This window comes from Pleurodeles waltl, chromosome 10, assembly GCF_031143425.1.
Source record: "Pleurodeles waltl isolate 20211129_DDA chromosome 10, aPleWal1.hap1.20221129, whole genome shotgun sequence".
In the NCBI taxonomy this organism is placed as follows: Eukaryota; Metazoa; Chordata; class Amphibia; order Caudata; family Salamandridae; genus Pleurodeles; species Pleurodeles waltl.
Genome location: NC_090449.1, coordinates 345,178,060 through 345,195,769, shown reverse-complemented (window position 1 = coordinate 345,195,769; position 17,710 = coordinate 345,178,060). Strand labels below are relative to the sequence as shown.

The following is a 17,710-nucleotide window of genomic DNA, read 5'->3' as shown; positions in this document are numbered from 1 at the left end:
TCTCTGCAACACCATACTGGACCTTTGTGCTCTAGTGATGACGGATCAAGTTGCATGGCCTGCTTTTCGAGCTACACTGACTATATGCAATGCCCTACATGCTCCTCATGGCCTCCTCCAATGCAAACAGAACCTTTCTCGCCGGACTCTGAGAAAGTAACTTTTAGTGGGACTAACCTGGTCCCAATATCCGAACTGCGCTCCATTGTGATCGCCCGAAACTTGCAATATTCCCCTTTCAGGTAAAACCAGATGACTGCGAGTGGCACTTTGTGCTTTTAGGCACTATATCGACCTAAAACTTTAAAACTGAATATCTCTGTTTCTACTGATTGGATTTTTAGTCTTTGTGGCATCATTTTATTAATTAAAATGTTCTCTATTTTTCTGAATTGGTTTTGGAATTTTCTTGTATGGGTTTTCACTTTATTACTGTTTGTGTGCTGCATCCATACTTTATACTTTGCCTCTAAGTTAACCCTGACTGCTTTGTGCCAAGCTACCAGAGGGTTAAGCACAAGTGAATTCAGTGACTTTGGTGGTACACCCTGATTAAGATTGTGGTTATTGCCTGAATGGGGCTCCCACCTCCCTCAGTCAATAACCCGATTTCTCAAAGAGACGCAGTGTTGAATGCAATGGACATATCAAGGAGTACCAATCCAGCTGGAGCTGCCTTATCAGCTGCCATTCTCAGGTCACCAACAACCAACAGTAGAGTTTCAACTCTAAGGGCTATCTATGCATTGGTAATAGAACCATTGCAAACCTCAGCAGAGGCTGAGAGAGTACCAATTTGTCCATATCCAAAAGTTTGGTGGAGTAAGATCTAATGGGGAGCCAACTTTATGGAGCTAGCAATAGATGTCTGGTGCTCCAATGTCAGACAATCAAAGTGTTTTAGACAGAACAGTCACCAAGAGGGCACAGTGCAGCAATGTCAGAGGCTGAAGAGTCAGAATACAAATTTCTGTCTGGAACAACTCCTCCAGAAAGAGCAGCTTGAAGATCTCTAGAATCTTTTACCACAGATCAACCATTAATCAGGATACATGTCTGGTGTCCTTTGAGTCAGGTTTTACTGCTAAAGAACTTTTTAATTTATGCTTGGAAGGCCAATTATGGCTGATAGAGGTTCTCTCCTGTAGGAATTCGTTTCCTTGATCCAGGGTCTGAAAAAAGCAAAAAGGAACGCTCTCATTGCCGCCCCTTTTTGGTCAAACATGTCTTCAAGAGCTAAAGAAAGTCTAGAATGTGAGAAGATGGTTTCTTCCTAGTGGACATTTTGGTTTCAAAGTACTAATATTGGTCTCCAATCGTAAAACGTTTTCTTTCTCACCAGTAAGAACCTGGAATTAAATCCCACATTTCTGTTTGACCTGTGAACAACATGTAACTTTATTTTTATGGTGAGAGAGCGTAGCTTATATACTAAGAAATTAACATGAAATGCTTAAGAACTAATGCATAATAATGCCGCATAGAAAACGTATTGATGTGTTTTACTAAACGTGTGCTTGAATTGTGCCCACGGGGAGTGGCCGCCAATATATACAATGATTAATGAAAACTGACTAATGATGTAGAATTAATATGTTAATGTATGGTTTTACACTAAATGTTAAGGGTTATATGCTAAAGTTCTGCAAATAAATCATTAGGCCTTAGTTAGCATGAGTCGTGGTCTAGCTGCCCGGTTTCATATTAAATGTGTTTTTCTAACGTGCAGTGTGCTGACTTGCTGAAGGACATAAACTCGTACTTTTCCAAAAGCTAGAAGATGAGTGTAACTGTAGTAGATCCGTTCTCATGAAATTCTACTTGCTCAAGGAAACATTCTTGCTGAATGCAACAGTGTAGACTAGTCGCAGGTACAAGGTCGCCTGAACCGGTACAGACAATGAAACCACTGACTGATGATGCGAAAAGGACCACAATGGTATGAAATCATACCGGACATTCTACCCGCTGGAGACGTCAATCATAAGAACCAATAAACTACGTGAGAACTGTTATGGGGTGACAATTTTGATGAACTCACTGGAAACCCATTGGATGGAGATAGTGGGGTGCCAACCCTATCCAATCAGGAATTAGGGGATTGTACAACAGAAAAGGGATAAAAACCATTGACACGAGGAGCCATTGGTAGTTAGAGAGGGGAGATGCCATTGCAAACTTTGCTATGACCCAGACACTTTGTCACTCTGCCTAGAGACTTTGCTGTTTGGTTCTTCAAACCATCCTTGCCTTACCTTGCCCGTTCATACTTTACCTCCTTATGAGGGAAGTACCCTTTTACCATGCCTTACCGAACTGTGCTCAATTCTTGGCTGATGGCGAATTAACTGATGACCTGAGGACGAAGACTGAATCTGTATGCTGACCAAATACAGAGGGTGAATAATGAAATTGTAATTGTCTTTTTGCTTTTCCTTTCTAGGTACCAACTGCTTCTTTTGACAGAGACCATAGCTAGATGTTTTCCAAATTGGTGTTACCAAATTGTTCTGCATGAAGCCCAACATGCCAATGCTAATTCAAGGTTAGTTAAGGGGTTCATTAAACGGACGCAAATAGACAAATGACTGAATCTATGCTTTGTTGAATAACGTGCTAACGATACTCTGCTAAGGATAACCTATGTTGACGTTGTGCTATGTTCTAATATTCGTGATCCTTGCTTTGATGAAATCTTATCAGAGTTGCCATATTGCGACAATGCTAATGTGTTTCATGGTTTTGAGACTAATAAACTTAGTAATAGAATTGTAATCAATAGGGAATAAACATTACAAAATCGTACTAAACTGGTGTGGTTATTCATGACTGAAAGGTCATGGTGGTTTCTGAGTCTTATTAATGTCCTTGATTAATCTGAATTGTCTTATTATGGTGAATATTGATGATGTGATTGATATATTGATTGACATGTTGATTAGTTATCTCGTCCTAAGGTGTCTTCAACCAGGGTTGAAAGATTCATTGGCCTAAAATGAGTCCCATAGTGAATAAAATAGTCATAAAGGGACGTGTTAACAATGGCATGGTTGGAATTCTGGTCTTCTGCACTGGGAGGCACTGAAGTTTGACTGAGTGATGGCGCTAAAGATGGGAGTTGGATAAATTTAAGAGTACTTCCAAACCTCAACATGTACAGGACCCAAAGGTCAGATATGATTTCAGATCATTTTCTGAAAAAACAGAAATTCCATCACCTATTAGAATTGGGATATACAAAAGAATACCTAGAGGAGGCCATGGGCATGTTGGAGCGCTTTAGTTACTCATTGGGCCTGAAAGTAAATTGGCAGAAATCTATATTATTCTCAACAGCATCAGACCGACCTCTGGAGCGGTTGGAACTATGACAATGGGAGCCTAGATGCCTGTCCTATCTGTGAGTCAAGGTTTATCATGAACATGCTGTCCTTCTAGATGGAAACGTGGGTCTGGATATCAGATCACTTCGGTCGAACATGGAGTTTTGGCAAACGTTACCGCTTTCAGCAGCGGGGCACATAGCTCTTCTAAAGATAGTTGCATCCCCACGTCTGCTGTACATCTTTGGTACACTCCCAATTTGGATCCCTCTTGCAATGTTCTGAGAACTTGATTCCTTGGTAACCACTTTTATATGGGGACCAGGTCACAGGAGAGCGGTGTTATCTGCACTGCAGTGCCAGACGATTAGCAGTCCCTGACTTTAAGGCATATTATCTCACAGCCCAACTCGAAAGGTTGACAATGTCTTGGGGCCATTTGTGCCATGGCTTCCCGATCTAACCGGAGTACTGCTACGGGTTGAGCGCTCTTCAGTTGAGGACAGCCAGGAGTTCCAAGTGATATCTAAGTGCTGGAACCAATACTTTAAAAAAAAAAAAACATGCAGAAAAATCCCTTAATACCCTGATATGCCTATCACTATACTAGCGAACTGCTGCATGGGGGACAATGTGTGTGTGTGTGGGGGGGCTTGAAGAATGGGCAGCTGCAACATTAGTGGGAGACCTATTTAGAATGACAGAACTGCTTCCATTTGAAGAATTCCGCTCAGATTTCAATATTCCGCAGGGCCACTTCTTCCTCCATCGAGCGGTCACAACGGAGTTGCACTGGAACACTGGTACCTCTGAACTACAGATACAAAAGAGCTGCCAATATATGGTTGTGCCTTTATAGGGCGATAAGGGATGATCTGCACCGGCCACCGGAACTGTTACAGGTGAGCTGCGAGGGGGGTTTAGGTATCCCCATAACCAAGAGATTGGGACCCTGTCCTAGACAGAGTCCTTAAGTTATCTAGAAACACCAGATTTAAATTAACTATTACGTCCTTCACAGAGCATATCTCACTTCAGGGTGCATTAGTAGATACCTCCAAGTAGCCGACGCAGTATGCCTGAAATTCAGAGAGGTGGGAGCTGAACTTCTGTATATGCTCTGGTCCTGCCCCTCGCTGCATACTTTCTGTGAGGAGATCACAAGGACGACTGCAGACGTTATAGAAAAGGTGGTCCCTTGCTCACCTAGCCATTGTCTTGGAAGCTGTTTCCCCACACACTTCCAAAACCAAGGTCACAGGTAAATTTCAAGGCGTGAATTACGTACTGTCAAAATGAGAAATTACAAGCAATTGGAAATCTTCTGCCCTCCCCCTCCCTTCTACCTCCTCCCTCTTTCCGAGTACCTACGTGGCATAGGGAATTGGAAAAATGGGCGGGCTGTGAAGGGAGGGTGTTACTGAGGGAGGCGAGAAGGGGGATTGGCACTCTGCATGTGCCCATGCCTGAAAAGCACTCGTGGGCAACCTCAAAGACTCAGAACCAAATCACCAGTAAACTCATTCATGGCCAGCCATGCGCTAGGACCTGAAACCTTACAACAGTGACAGACACTCCACTGTTCTTGTAACCCATCCATTGACGGAGACTGCAATAGACACATTTATGCAATCTTAAGTTAACTTATGTGGGGGATGGGAGGAGGCAGGGTAGTTAATGGTGGTTTCAATGGGTTGATAATTGTACGTTTATGAAGATGACTCATGAACCAATCTAACCAGATGTTATCAGAGAAGATGTCAATGTTTACAATAAGTATGTTATGTAAAACACAATAAAATGTGTTTTAAAAAAAGTTAGACTTACAGTCTTCCACCTCTTTGACTTGGCTAAGGCTTGGTGAGGCAGGTACAATGATAGTCTATACTTTTGTTCTTGCTACGAATAACAGGGTTATCGTAAAGAAGGTGCCTGTTGGGGGGCGGGGGAGGGGGCGGTTGAATGGTTGGTATCTATATGATTGTTGCCTTCCAATGTAGATCTGGCTTCTTGCTCTCGCTCCTCAAAAGGATTTTTGATGCATCAAGTGCAATAATCCTAAGGGCCTTGCTATGTCTATATCAGCCACTATCAGCTGCAATGCCTTATGGACATTTTTGCCAAAGAAAGACTTGCAGTTAAAATGCGTATTAAGAACTAATCTCAGAACTTCAGATAAGGACAAGCTACATGTCAGCCATCTGTCTGAGGCAGTACTTCTGCACTAGCCATCTGTCGAAATCCCACATTGCAACATCTATGGGCAAATCTATAATGGTAGATTCAGCTTTTTTGCCCCATCTTAGAATATCCTTAGTGTCTTCCTTTTCATGTTAAGACAACTTTTCTCTACATGGTGCAACACCACATAACATCTGTCCGAAATAGCGACCTAGGATGGTCAAAGTACTGCACTGATGAAAGGGACAGCTAATGATGTCACACATTTCCATAGTTGTCCATTTGGCTGCCTTCTTTATCTCGTCGGGCTGTACACAGTACTCATATCACCACTGAGTCTTTCTTGGGGAGTTGTGTAGGTTAGATTGGGATATCTTCTGGTGTCTTATATTTCTTAATACAATACACCGCACCTCTGTGGGATTTTGCAGGCTGAGCACAACGCCAGTAGGCTCCGATGGGCTTTACTTATGTTCATGTATTAAGTAAACATTCTTAACCCCTTCGCTGCCAGGCCTTTTCCCCTCCTGTGCCGAGCCTTTTTTTGGCAATTTGGGGCAGTTCGCGCTTAGGCCCTCATTACTTTTTGTTCACATAAGCTACCCACGACAAATTTGCGTAGTTTTTTTTCAACATCCTTGGGATTCTAGAGGTACCCAGACTTTGTGGGTTCCCCTGAAGGAGAGCAAGAAATTAGCCAAAATACAGCGAATTTGTTTTTTTTTCTCACAAAAATGGGAAAAAAAGGTCTGCAGAAGAAGGCTCGATTTTTTCCCCCTGAAAATGGCATCAACAAAGGGTTTGCAGTGGTAAAATCACCATATTCCCAGCTTTCAGTAACAGGCAGACTTGAATTAGAAAACCCAATTTTTCAACACAATTTTTACATTTTACTGGGACATTCCCCATTTTTAAAAAATGTTGTGCTTTCAGCCTCCTTCCAGTTAGTGACAGAAATGGGTGAGAAACCAATGCTGGATCCCCGAAAGATAAACATTTCTGAAATGTAGACAAAATTCTGAATTCAGCAAGAGGTCATTTGTGTAGATCCTACAATTGTTTTCTACAGAAAATAACAGCTGAAATAAAAGAATATTGAAATTGAGATGGAAAAAACAGCCATTTTTCTCAACTTTTTACTCTGTAACTTTTTCCTGCGGTCAGATTTTTGAAAGCAATATACCATTACTTCAGCTGGACTCTTCTGGTTGCAGGGATATATAGGGCTTGTAGGTTCATCAAGAACCCTAGGCACCCAGAGCCAATAAATTCGCTGCTCCTCGCAATGGGTTTTCATTCTATACCTTGTATACAGAAATTCATTTGCTGAAATATAAAAAGTGAAAAATAGGTATCAAGAAAACATTTGTATTTCCAAAATGGCCACAAGATAAGGTGTTGAGAAGCAGTGGTTATTTGCACATCTCTGAATTCCGGGGTGCCCATAATAGCATGTGAATTACAGGGCATTTCTCAAATAGACTTCTTTTTTACACACCGTCTTACATTTAGAAGGAAAAAATGTTGAGAAAGACAAGGGGCAATAACACTTGTTTTACTATTCTGTGTTCCCCCAAGTCTCCCGATAAAAATGGTACCTCACTTGCGTGGGTAGGCCTAGCGCCCGCGACAGGAAATGTCCCAAAACACAACGTGGACACATCACATTTTCACAAAGAAAACGGAGCTGTTTTTTGCAAAGTGCCTAGCTGTGGGTTTTGGCCTCTAGTTTAGCCGGCACCTAGGGAAACCTAGCAAACCTGCGCAGTTTTGAAAACTAAACACCTAGGAGAATCCAAGATGGGGTGACTTGTGGGGCTCTGACCAGGTTCTGTTACCCAGAATTATCTCTGGCTCCTAGAGGTAACAATAGGCCGATCTGCCCCCGCGGGGGCAGAAGTGGCCTAAAATAAATTTGCCCCTCCCCCCCCAGGTCGCTCCCCTTGCGGGAAATTGATGCAAAAAAAAAAAAAAAAATCCCCAGTGCCTAGTGCTTTCTGCCCCCCTTGGGGGCAGATTGGCCTAACAAAAATCAGCCGATCTGCCCCCAAGGGGGCAGAAATGGTCTAGATACAATTTGCCCCACAGGGGAGCAACCCATGCCTAAGGGGTCGCTCCACACCTGTAAAAAACAAAATAAACTATCCCTGGCACCTAGAGGTTTCTGCCCTCCCTGGGGGCAGTTCGGCCTAATAACAATAGGCCGAAATGGCCTAAAATAAATCCCCCCCCCCCCCGGGAGCGACCCTTGCCTAAGGGGTCGCTCCCCTTCCATGAATTTGCTATATAAATATAAACTCCCTGCTGTCTAGTGGTTTCTGCCCCCCTTGGGGGCAGACTGGCCTCATAGAAATAGGCTGATCTTCCCCCAAGGGGGCAGAAATAGCCTAAATATAATTTGCCCCTTAGGGAGCGACCCTTGCCTAAAGGGTCTCTCCCAAACTCTAAAAAAACAAAAAAAGATCCCTGGCGCCTAGTGGTTTCTGCCTCCCTGTGGGCAGATCGGCCTAACAACAATAGGCCGATCTGCCCCCGGGGGGGGGCAGAAAAGGCCTTGAAAAATACTGCCCCCCTGGGGGCGACCCTTGCCCCTCATACCATTTTCCTTTAAAAAAATAAATCCCTGGTGTCAAGTGGGCATTTCAAAAGCCAGATAGTTTTACGATCCGGCTTCTGAAATGCTCTGAATGACTTCAAAGGGAAGGAAATTCCTTTGTTTCCCTTTGAAGACTCTCAGGGACCCCATCACATGATCGGAAGAGAAATGCTTTGCATTTCTCTTCCGATCGCTCTATGGGAAAGTGGCCTCTGATGATGTCAGCGCGCGAATGCGCGCTGATGTCATCAGATGTCACTGGGGGGGTCAGGGGTGGAAGGGGAAGGGCTTCCCTTTCCATCCCTGACTTTTAGCCCACAGAGGGAGCGTTAGCGCTCCCTCTGAGCTCAGTGCCGAGGACCTAATGGTTACGTCCTCTGCACATAAGCACTGTGCCGTTGGACGTAACCATTACGTCCACGGCACAGAAGGGGTTAATATTTGAAGCAATTACCTATTTCTTTTCAAAGTGCAGAAAATTACTTTGCAGAGTATTTACTCTTTTCACATAATGCTTTGGTACATTGTGGTTCTTCCGCTTCCAAATGCAGCACTGCAATAAGAGCCACTTTTAAAACAACACCAGTTTCCCTGCTTTCAATGCCACGTAGCAGTCACATGAAAAGCTGCAGCTGAAATATGTAAGATACAACATCAGTCTTGATAGACTACAACAAACAAGCACTAGAAATGCAAATCGATCTCAATTGTATGTAAAGGAGCAAAACTGATTAGAATTGCCAATGCTTGTTTTCTTCATTTTCGTGTAAGACAACATCAGTGTATTTGTTGCCGATGGAGTCAACGAGGTATGGTTACTATAGCCATCACCAGCTCATCAGAAATGGAAGGAAAGTCCTTGCACAGAATGTGCTTTCTTTATAGATTCTTCAGGAGCAGTATAATATTGCCTGTAAGCCTTTTGGGTTATTGCCCAGGTGTTGATTCATCCCTGGATCCCCTGAGGAGGTTGCAACTCTGTTTTTGCCTTCTGACACCAACTCGGCAACAAACTATCACATTCTATTTAGATCTCAAGCTTGCTACATGCCAGACAGGATTTGAAAAGGACTTTCTTGGCAAAAGCAAATATGCAGTTATTATTAAACAAAAAGTAAAATCAATTTCTTGGACAATATGTCTTCTCAAAATCTGAGGACAAATTTCTTGAAGAAAAATCTATGTGCATGGAAAAGACTGAGGAATCAAAAGGCAGAGCAGAACTCTGCGTACTCTCACGATGAGTGGTAGAAAATCTGACATATAGTGGTTTACGGGAGTTCAGTACTTTCTCAACTCACTGGCTGGAATTTGAGTCTTTTCAAGTGAAGGAAGTGTGTACTAAAGTCACAGTGCCATGGCTAGAACCCGGTTTACAGGTTTTCTTACTACTGCTTGAAGATTACTGTGGCACTCCCACATTGAAATCAACAAAATATACAAGTATGCAAATCTATGAAAGATCCAAAACTGGACAACCCCTTTTATTTGAATGTCACAGCAAAGATAGGCCACCTGAAATAAATCTTTAGAAGCTCACAGAAATATTTAAACTGCAATATTGTAATGTTAGATACAATCGAGAGGCACAGGAGTTAATGACTACTAGTAACTGATTACTTTTATGTTTAATATGGGACATGATCATACAACTGTGAGGTAATCCTTAGATATTCATGTAATATATGAATAAGTTGCTACCCAAGGCTGACTGAAATGTCTACTGCTAAGCGTGGTAAGTTATCATTTTTGGTTGGGCGCCATATTTCTTTTTTTTAGTAGAGGAGTGGCAATCATATGCATGTGCTTTTTTGCAAAGTAAAGAAATACTTTAAACTATTTTAAATGTTTTAATACACAACGAATTTGAATGAAATGTGTATATATGTGAATTTTTAATTATGATGAAAACACCTACCTGACTTCTTCTGAACTAAAACAATTAAGTCTCCACCTGCATAATGACTCAAGCTGCAACATTACCAGCTTTCAACATTGATTTCTCCACTCTTCTCAGCCAAGCTCTTTCCCATTCAAAACATAGTTTTTTTCCAGTTCTGCCAAGATCTACCAATCACATCTCGGGGAAGTAAGCAGAACCCTCTTGAAATATCTTGGTGTCTCTTGGTTTAAACCCTGTCAACCTCTTACACAGGGGTCTCACTCTCTTATATGATCTTCTCTACTCAACAGTACAGCTCCACAGCCATACTTCCAGCCAACTGAGTTCATTTGAAGACAGTAAGCAGTGGTCAAATCCCTTCAAAACATTTACCACAATCAAGTTATGCAGTTGTGTTAAAACCATAGTCATGCCTACTTGCTCAGATTGAAAGCATACAATTTCTACTTTTATATTCACAATAACCATTAGGATTTTCATTGTTTCCAAATCTGTAAAGATCAATTTAAAATCACAATCCAATAGAGGGTATTTCAGACTTACTTGATGTTCCAGTTCTCCTGCAAATCATCTTTCATTGCATTTGTCACACAAAAGTTGAAGTCGGACAACTGACCAAAGATCTTTTCATACCTGCAAAGGTTACAAAATATATGTTTAGGTCATGCCAAAGCTGAAACAAGAACAGACAATTTCTAAGGTGTAAATTACTTTCTGCAAGGTTACAAAAATTATGTTTAGGTCATGTCAGAGTTATAAAAAGAATAGACAATTTCTCAAACGTAAATTATTTTCTGTATATGTATATTATACAATAAGGATAAATGTCATCTTGACTTTACAGTAAGTACTTCACGTACAATCCCAAATTATACTGGCAAAGTTTCTCACTTATCACTGTAAATCCATCTTACAAGTCCACAATGTCCTTTCTGATTAACGTGTCTTGTGCATCTTATGTCAATCTGTGGCCCAGCTGTAAACTGTGGCTCAGCATGTAGGATTCAAGTCTAACTGCTACCACACATAGAGGGTCATTCTGACCCTGGCGGCCGGTGGCCGCCAGGGCCACCGACCACGGGAGCACAGCCAACAGGCTGGCGGTGCTCCAACGAGCATTCTGACCGCGGCGGTTCAGCCGCGGTCAGAAGCGGAAAGTCAGCGGCCTCCCGCCGACTTTCCGCTGCTCGTGTGAATCCTCCATGGCTGCGGAGCGCGCTCCGCAGCCATGAGGATTCCGACCCCCCCTACCGCCATCCTGTTCATGGTGGGAAAGCCGCCATGAACAGGATGGCGGTAGGGGGGGTCGCGGGGCCCCCGTAAGAGGGCCCCGCAAAGTATTTCAGTGTCTGCCTTGCAGACACTGAAATACGCGACGGATGCCACTGCACCCGTCGCACCTTCCCACTCCGCCGGCTCGATTACGAGCCGGCATCCTCGTGGGAAGGTCGTTTTCCCCTGGGCTGGCGGGCGGTTTTTCAGCAACCGCCCGCCAGCCCAGGGGAAAACTTGTAATACCCGCCGCGGTCTTTTGACCGCGGCGCGGTATTTCGGAGGGGGGAATTCTGGCGGGCGGCCTCCGCCGCCCGCCAACATTGGAATGACCCCCATAGTGTCTGTCCCACATTTGATCTAGATTGCTTAACTTTTGCCACAACTTAAAACAAAAACTGTTTTTTTTTTTTTTAAACGAAAAATGTGGCCAGGCAACATGGCCGACAGGACCGAAAGCCCCCAGCTACCGTTCGCCATAATCCTTCCACATCCTGCAAAATACTGCACCAAGCCATAAAACGTAAGCAGCCCTAGCACACAAGTAGCCACAAACAATTTCCTGTGGAACCGCAGCGAGGGCCAGCTGCAGAATGACAATGAAAGATTTGCAGAGAGCGAAGAGTGACGCAATTGAGACCCAACAGCGGCCTACTCCGCGTTGCGAGGTTAGAGCACAGAGACAGTCTGCAGCGAGTGGGGGTCAAGCAACCTGCCCAAGTACCGGTCAGTTACATCCTTGAGCGCCTGAGGATCTGCCTGGTGCCTGGCCCAGTGAAGAGAAACAGCAGCCAGTGAAAATGAGGAGACCTAGGGTGGGGTGGTGGGGGGCGGTGCAATTGGGGCCGAGGGGCATGCTCCTGTAGGCATGGCTGCACCGGGTCTCTCTTCCTCACAGCACCACAGTTGGGGCAGTGCTGGCCAGGGGGCCCAGAGCGAGGCAGAGCAGACCCCCCCTCCAAGAGGGTGGCAGGAGTTGTCACCCAGCCTGGGCCCACAGTCGGAGGAAGGCAGAGACGTCACGGTGCACCGGTGGTGGGTTACGGCACAGCTTACTGTCCCTCATCGACTACAAGGAAAAAGTCTCACACCAATGGACCTCAGTAAGAAATACGCCCCCCACTCCTCACATCCAGGCTTAAGCAAGAGTCTCAGCGCAAAGATGGGGGGGGAGTGTTACCTAGATCGAGACAGCGGCCCAGGGAGGTTAACCTGGGAATTCACCATGGCCCCCGGGCTTATGGGCGTGAATAACAGAAAAGCACAGTTTTGTTTGTGAAGGTGATCTTGGGGCACAACAAATACCTTCCAGATAAGTGCAGGAGCAGAGAATGTGCACTGACTGATACCAGAAAGAGGAGGGCACAGTCGGGCAGCCGCAAACCCTGGAGGACTGGAAGAAGAAATGATAGACCACTACCCTGGAGTCAAGCAAGTGGCATTAGTATGCATTTCCCTGGACAGGGAGAGGCTCTGCAAACCCCTCCCTTCAACCCCATCCAAGCAACTGTGTGGGGGATAGCCGCTCACTTGGGAGCACCCCAATGGGCATAACTGGAGCCTGAATAGACAGCTCGCTATGGACGCAGCAAACCCAAACAGGGATGCATCAAGGAGAAGATGTTCTCTGCCACAGCTGCCAGCGATAGCATCTACACTAGCGCAACGGGGCACTGCGCACAAGAACACTGGAAGTAGTACACGGGGTGTCCCCCGGGTGTGAGAAAGTAGCCTCTTTCTAGCATGGTTACCCCCATTTTTGGCCTGTTTGTCAGTGTGTTTGACTGTCACTGGGATCTTGCTAGCCAGGACCTCAGTGCTTATGCGCTCTCTCTTTTCAAATTTGTCACCTCATACTGGTAACCCAGTATTTCAGCCCAAATTGGCATACTGGGGCCCCCTTATAAATCCCTAGTATATGGTAGTTAGGTACCCAGGGCATTGCGGTCCCAGGGGATCCCTATGGGCTGCAGCATTATTTTTGCCGCCCATAGGGAGCCCATGCAAAGGCTTCTGCAGGACTGCCATTGCAGCCTGCGTGAAATGGTGCATGCACCATTTAACATCCATTTACACTGCACCATGTCACTTTTAGGTCACCTATATGTCAGGCCTTCCAATCCCAAAGGCTGGGTGCAAAGTACCTGTGTGCAAGGCCACCCCTGCACTAGCAGGGCTAACCCCATATCATCCAGGACCATTTTCCCAGACTTCGTGAGTGCGGGGATGACATTTTACGCGTGCACTGGACATAGATCAAAACCCAAGTCCAGCTTCACAATGATAACTCTGAATATGGCCATGTAAGGTGTCCAACAACTGGGAATTGTACCCCAATACTGATTCTAGTATTGGTTGTACAATCCCATGCACTCTTGGGGCTCCACAGTGGACCCCAGTACTGCCATACCAGCCCTCTGAGGTTTTCCAGGCAGCCCCAGCTGCTGCCACCTCACAAACAAGTATCTGCCCTCCTGTTGCTTGTGCAGCTCAAGCCCAGGAAGGCAGAACAAAGCATTTCCTTTGGGAGAGGTGTGTTACACTGTCTCCCTTTGGAAATAGGTGTAACAGGCATGGGAGGAATAACATCCCAGAGCCTCTGGAAATGCTTTGAAGGGGACAGATGGTGCCCTCCCTGCATAATCCAGTCTACACCAGTTCAGGGACCCCCAGACCCTGCCTGGTGTGAAACTGGTCAGAGGAAAGGGTAGTGACCACTCCCCTGTCCATCACCACCCCAGGGGTGGTGCCCAGAGCTCCTCCAGAGTGTCCGTGGGTTTTACCATCTTGGATTCCAAGGTGGTGGGGCACTCTGGAAGCATCTGAGTAGCCAGAGCCCTCCCCTGATAGGTGCTTACCTGTGTAGCTGACCAATCCCCCTTTCAGGGCTATTAAAGGTCTGTCTTCTGGGTGTTTCCTCAGATTCGGATTGCAAGACTCCAACAGGAATCCTCTGCATACGTTACTTCATCTTCTACCGACAGTACTGCATCAGGACCTTCCAGTAACTCTACAAACTGCAACAAAGAAGCAAAGACGACTTCTGCAACACTGTATCTTCAGCTGCTGCCAGCAACTGTAACTGTTTCCAGGTCGTGCATCCTCCGAGGGCTGCCTGTCTTCAGCCTGCACCAGAAGGGCCAAAGGAATCTCCCTTGAAGTGAAGGAGTCACTTCCCTGCTTCAGTAGGCACCCCTCTGCAACAACGACCGGTGGCGTGGGTCCCCTCTCCTGATGAATTACGTGGATCCAGCAACACGAGTGGTGGACTGAAGTTTTCCCGACGGTCCTGAGGTCCAGCTGTCCAACTTTGGTGGAGGTAAGAGCTTGCCTCCCCATGCAATACAGTAGTCCTGTGCACTGTATGATTTGCAGTTGCCACGGCTTGTGTGCAACCTTGCACAAAGTTCTTCGTGCACAGCACAGCTCCGTTTGGCCCATAGCACTCCTTCTTGCGACGCAAAGTTTCCTGAGTGGTTCTCGGGCAGCGTGGGATCCCTTTGTGTCATGCTGCGTGGTCCTGCATTTGCCCCTTCTTTGTCCCCATGCTGTGGGACTCCTGTGAGTGCTGCCTGGTCTTCTGAGGGCTCTCTGAGTTGCTGAGGGCCCCCTCTGTTTCACCCTCCTCAGTAGAGGCCACCAGGTCCCTCGCAGCGCCATTTTCCACTAACCGCGAGCTTTGCATTTTCCAAGGCTTGTTGGCGGAATCCAGTGACACAAACCAGACTGCAATCATCCATCCGGCGTGGGACATCTTCTGCACCAACCAGAAACCCGCATCGGTCTTCTTGGGTGCATAACTGACTGTCTTCTCACCAGTGGTTCTTCTTTTGCAGCTTCATCCGGGTTAGCAGGAGCTCCTGTTCTCCCTGGACTCCAGGGCTTCTTGGACTTGGTCCCCTTCTTCCACAGGTCTTTAGGCCAGGAATCCATTGTTAGTGTCTTGCAGTCTGTTCTGGTTCGTGCATAATCTTCTATCACAACTTCTTCTGTGTTCTAGGAAACTTACTCCTGTTTTTCTGGGCTCTGGGGTGGGTTCTAGTACTTATCTTTGGTGTTTCCTTACACTCCCAGCACCCCTCTACACACTACACTTGCCTAGGTGGGAGACCAACTTTCGTATTGGACTATTTTAGTATATGGTTTGTGTTCCCCCTAGGCCCATTGCAACCTATTGTGATTTTCACTATTTGCACTGTTTTCTAACTGTTTTTACAGCTATTTCTGCATTCTTGTGCATATTACTTACCTCCTAAGGAAGTATAGTCTCTAAGGTATTTTTGGCATTGTGTCACTAAAAATAAAGTACCTTTATTTTTGTAACACTGAGTATTTTCTTTCATGTGTGTGAGTACTGTATGACTACAGTGGTATTGCAAGAGCTTTGCATGTATGCTTAGATAAGCCTCGGCTGCTCAGCTATAGCTACCCCTAGACAGCCTGGCTTCTTGACACTGACTACATTTCAGTAATAAGGGATTACTGGACTTGGTATAAGGTTTAAGTACCTTTGGTACCCACTACAAACCAGGCCAGCCTCCTATGCCGGGCACACGGTGGGGCCTCAGAAACATGATCAAAGCGCTGCTGTTTCCCAATAGGTCACCATATCACAGCTTGATCACACATCACACCGGTGACCGACGTGTCTAAAGCATTGCACCCCATAGTGAAAAGGTAGTCACAGTAGCGACAGCAAAGCAACAGGGAGCAGAAAGGACACCTTCCACTGAAAAGCAGCTAGCAGCTGTCACAGACGTTGGGAAGGCTCAGATCAGTGCTGGAAGCCACAGGCAAAACACCGCTTGCTTGGAGACACAGGTGGCAGAGGAGATCAGCATAGACAGTCACTTGGAGGCGGTTGGTGGGTGTCCCTTTCCCCCGGATTGCAGCATGGGCAGGGACAGGTCAGCTCGTTCAAATCCCACAAACACCATAACTTAATACACCACACCACATCACCCCCGCCCAACGAATAACGAGGCTGACAGGCCCAAACAACGAGGATGACGCACCTGAAGGTGAACCGGAGCCCTCTCAGGCCGAATTACTGCCATCGATTCAGGGTCCAGAACCTCCCTGGAACACAAGATTGAATCAGTGTCCATCAATGTCGTCAATGTCAATCTATTACGGGTGGACCTCTGCAAAGTGGCCGATAAAGTCACAACAGCAGAGGGCAACATAGCAGAAATACAGGGGGAGGTAATCGCCCTTAAATGTTCAATGGCCCAGATGACCACAGTCACGAAGGAAATGGAAAGGCGAGCTGAAGATGCAGAGGGCAGATCCCGGTGCAGTAACATACAAGAACAGGGATTCCTGGAAAGGGCAGAGGGGGGCTCCACTGAGAAATTCCTTGAGTAGTGGGTGTGCAATGAACTCAAACCAATGGGGCTCTCAGACCTTTTTGTAGTAGAAAGGCACACAGAACGCTGGTGCTGCCTCCTTCCCTGGGGGACCCACCTAGTGCCATAAATCGGTAAAATCCTCAACTATCGCGATAGGGACTGCATTCTTCGGGAGGCCCAGGTTCAGTCACTTTCAGCATTTGGAAACAACAAGATCACCATTAAACAGGAGCAGTGCAAGTCATTTGTCGAAGTGAAACAAACACTAGTGCTCTCCAACTCAATTTTATGTTCCTGTACCTGGCGAAATTGAAGGTCATGGTTTAAGGAAGGCCCACCTCTTTGATCCATTAGGAGGGGTGTGGGAGTGGTTGGAGATAAGAGGGGAGGCCATACCTCCACAAGCAGGACCAAGCTAGAAGAATACAGGGGAAACGAGAGTCAGAGAAGGATCACAATGCTGCACAGCATCAAGCAATGACCCAAACACTACCCCACTGGGACAGCGGAAAGTCATAGTGCGGGAAGACGGCACCATGCAGTTGAGAGCAATGGATGCATGGGAGACAGTGCATGATTCGGACACAGCAGAAGCGGCTGAGGGAATGGAGACAGGACATAAGACTTTGTGCCGGATACACTGGTTGGGGGGAGTGTTAATTGCTGAACTGGAGACTGGACTGCCGTAGCCTTCAAATGATAGGATGGTACATCACAGTGTGACTGAGGGTGTATGAGAGGCGGCCAGGAGAGTAGCGTGGGGGGGCATATGTCTATCATATTTACAAGGAGCTAACACTAGGAGAGCGGACATTCTGAAAGTGACTAACATGCATAAACCTAAACAGGCTGAAATGGAGAGTAAGCCACTGACACTGGCCCTCGGGCGCATAGATACAGTCCTATGCTACACGTAGGAGGAAGGCTGGCTGACAGCGGTAAGATTGAGTAAGTTCTCCAGTCTCTGGTACAAGCTTGGGGTGGCCAGGGATGGTCGCAAAGTTGAACTATGCTTGCCATAGGAGGGGAATTGTTATTCTTTTGTTGTGAAAGTTACGTAGTTTCCAGCAGTTAGAGGGGCCTG

At 46.0% G+C, this 17,710-nt stretch overlaps 1 protein-coding gene across 3 annotated transcripts in view; it reads right to left on the bottom strand.

The window, feature by feature from the left end:
* Positions 1–17,710, bottom strand: part of ALG1 (ALG1 chitobiosyldiphosphodolichol beta-mannosyltransferase) — a 425,029-nt gene that overhangs the window by 259,111 nt on the left and 148,208 nt on the right. For all 3 annotated transcript variants that reach the window (XM_069210576.1, XM_069210579.1, XM_069210577.1), the window contains exon 5: positions 10,547–10,636. In XM_069210576.1, coding sequence (XP_069066677.1) covers positions 10,547–10,636 — 90 coding nt within the window. The remainder of the gene's footprint in view (positions 1–10,546; positions 10,637–17,710) is intronic.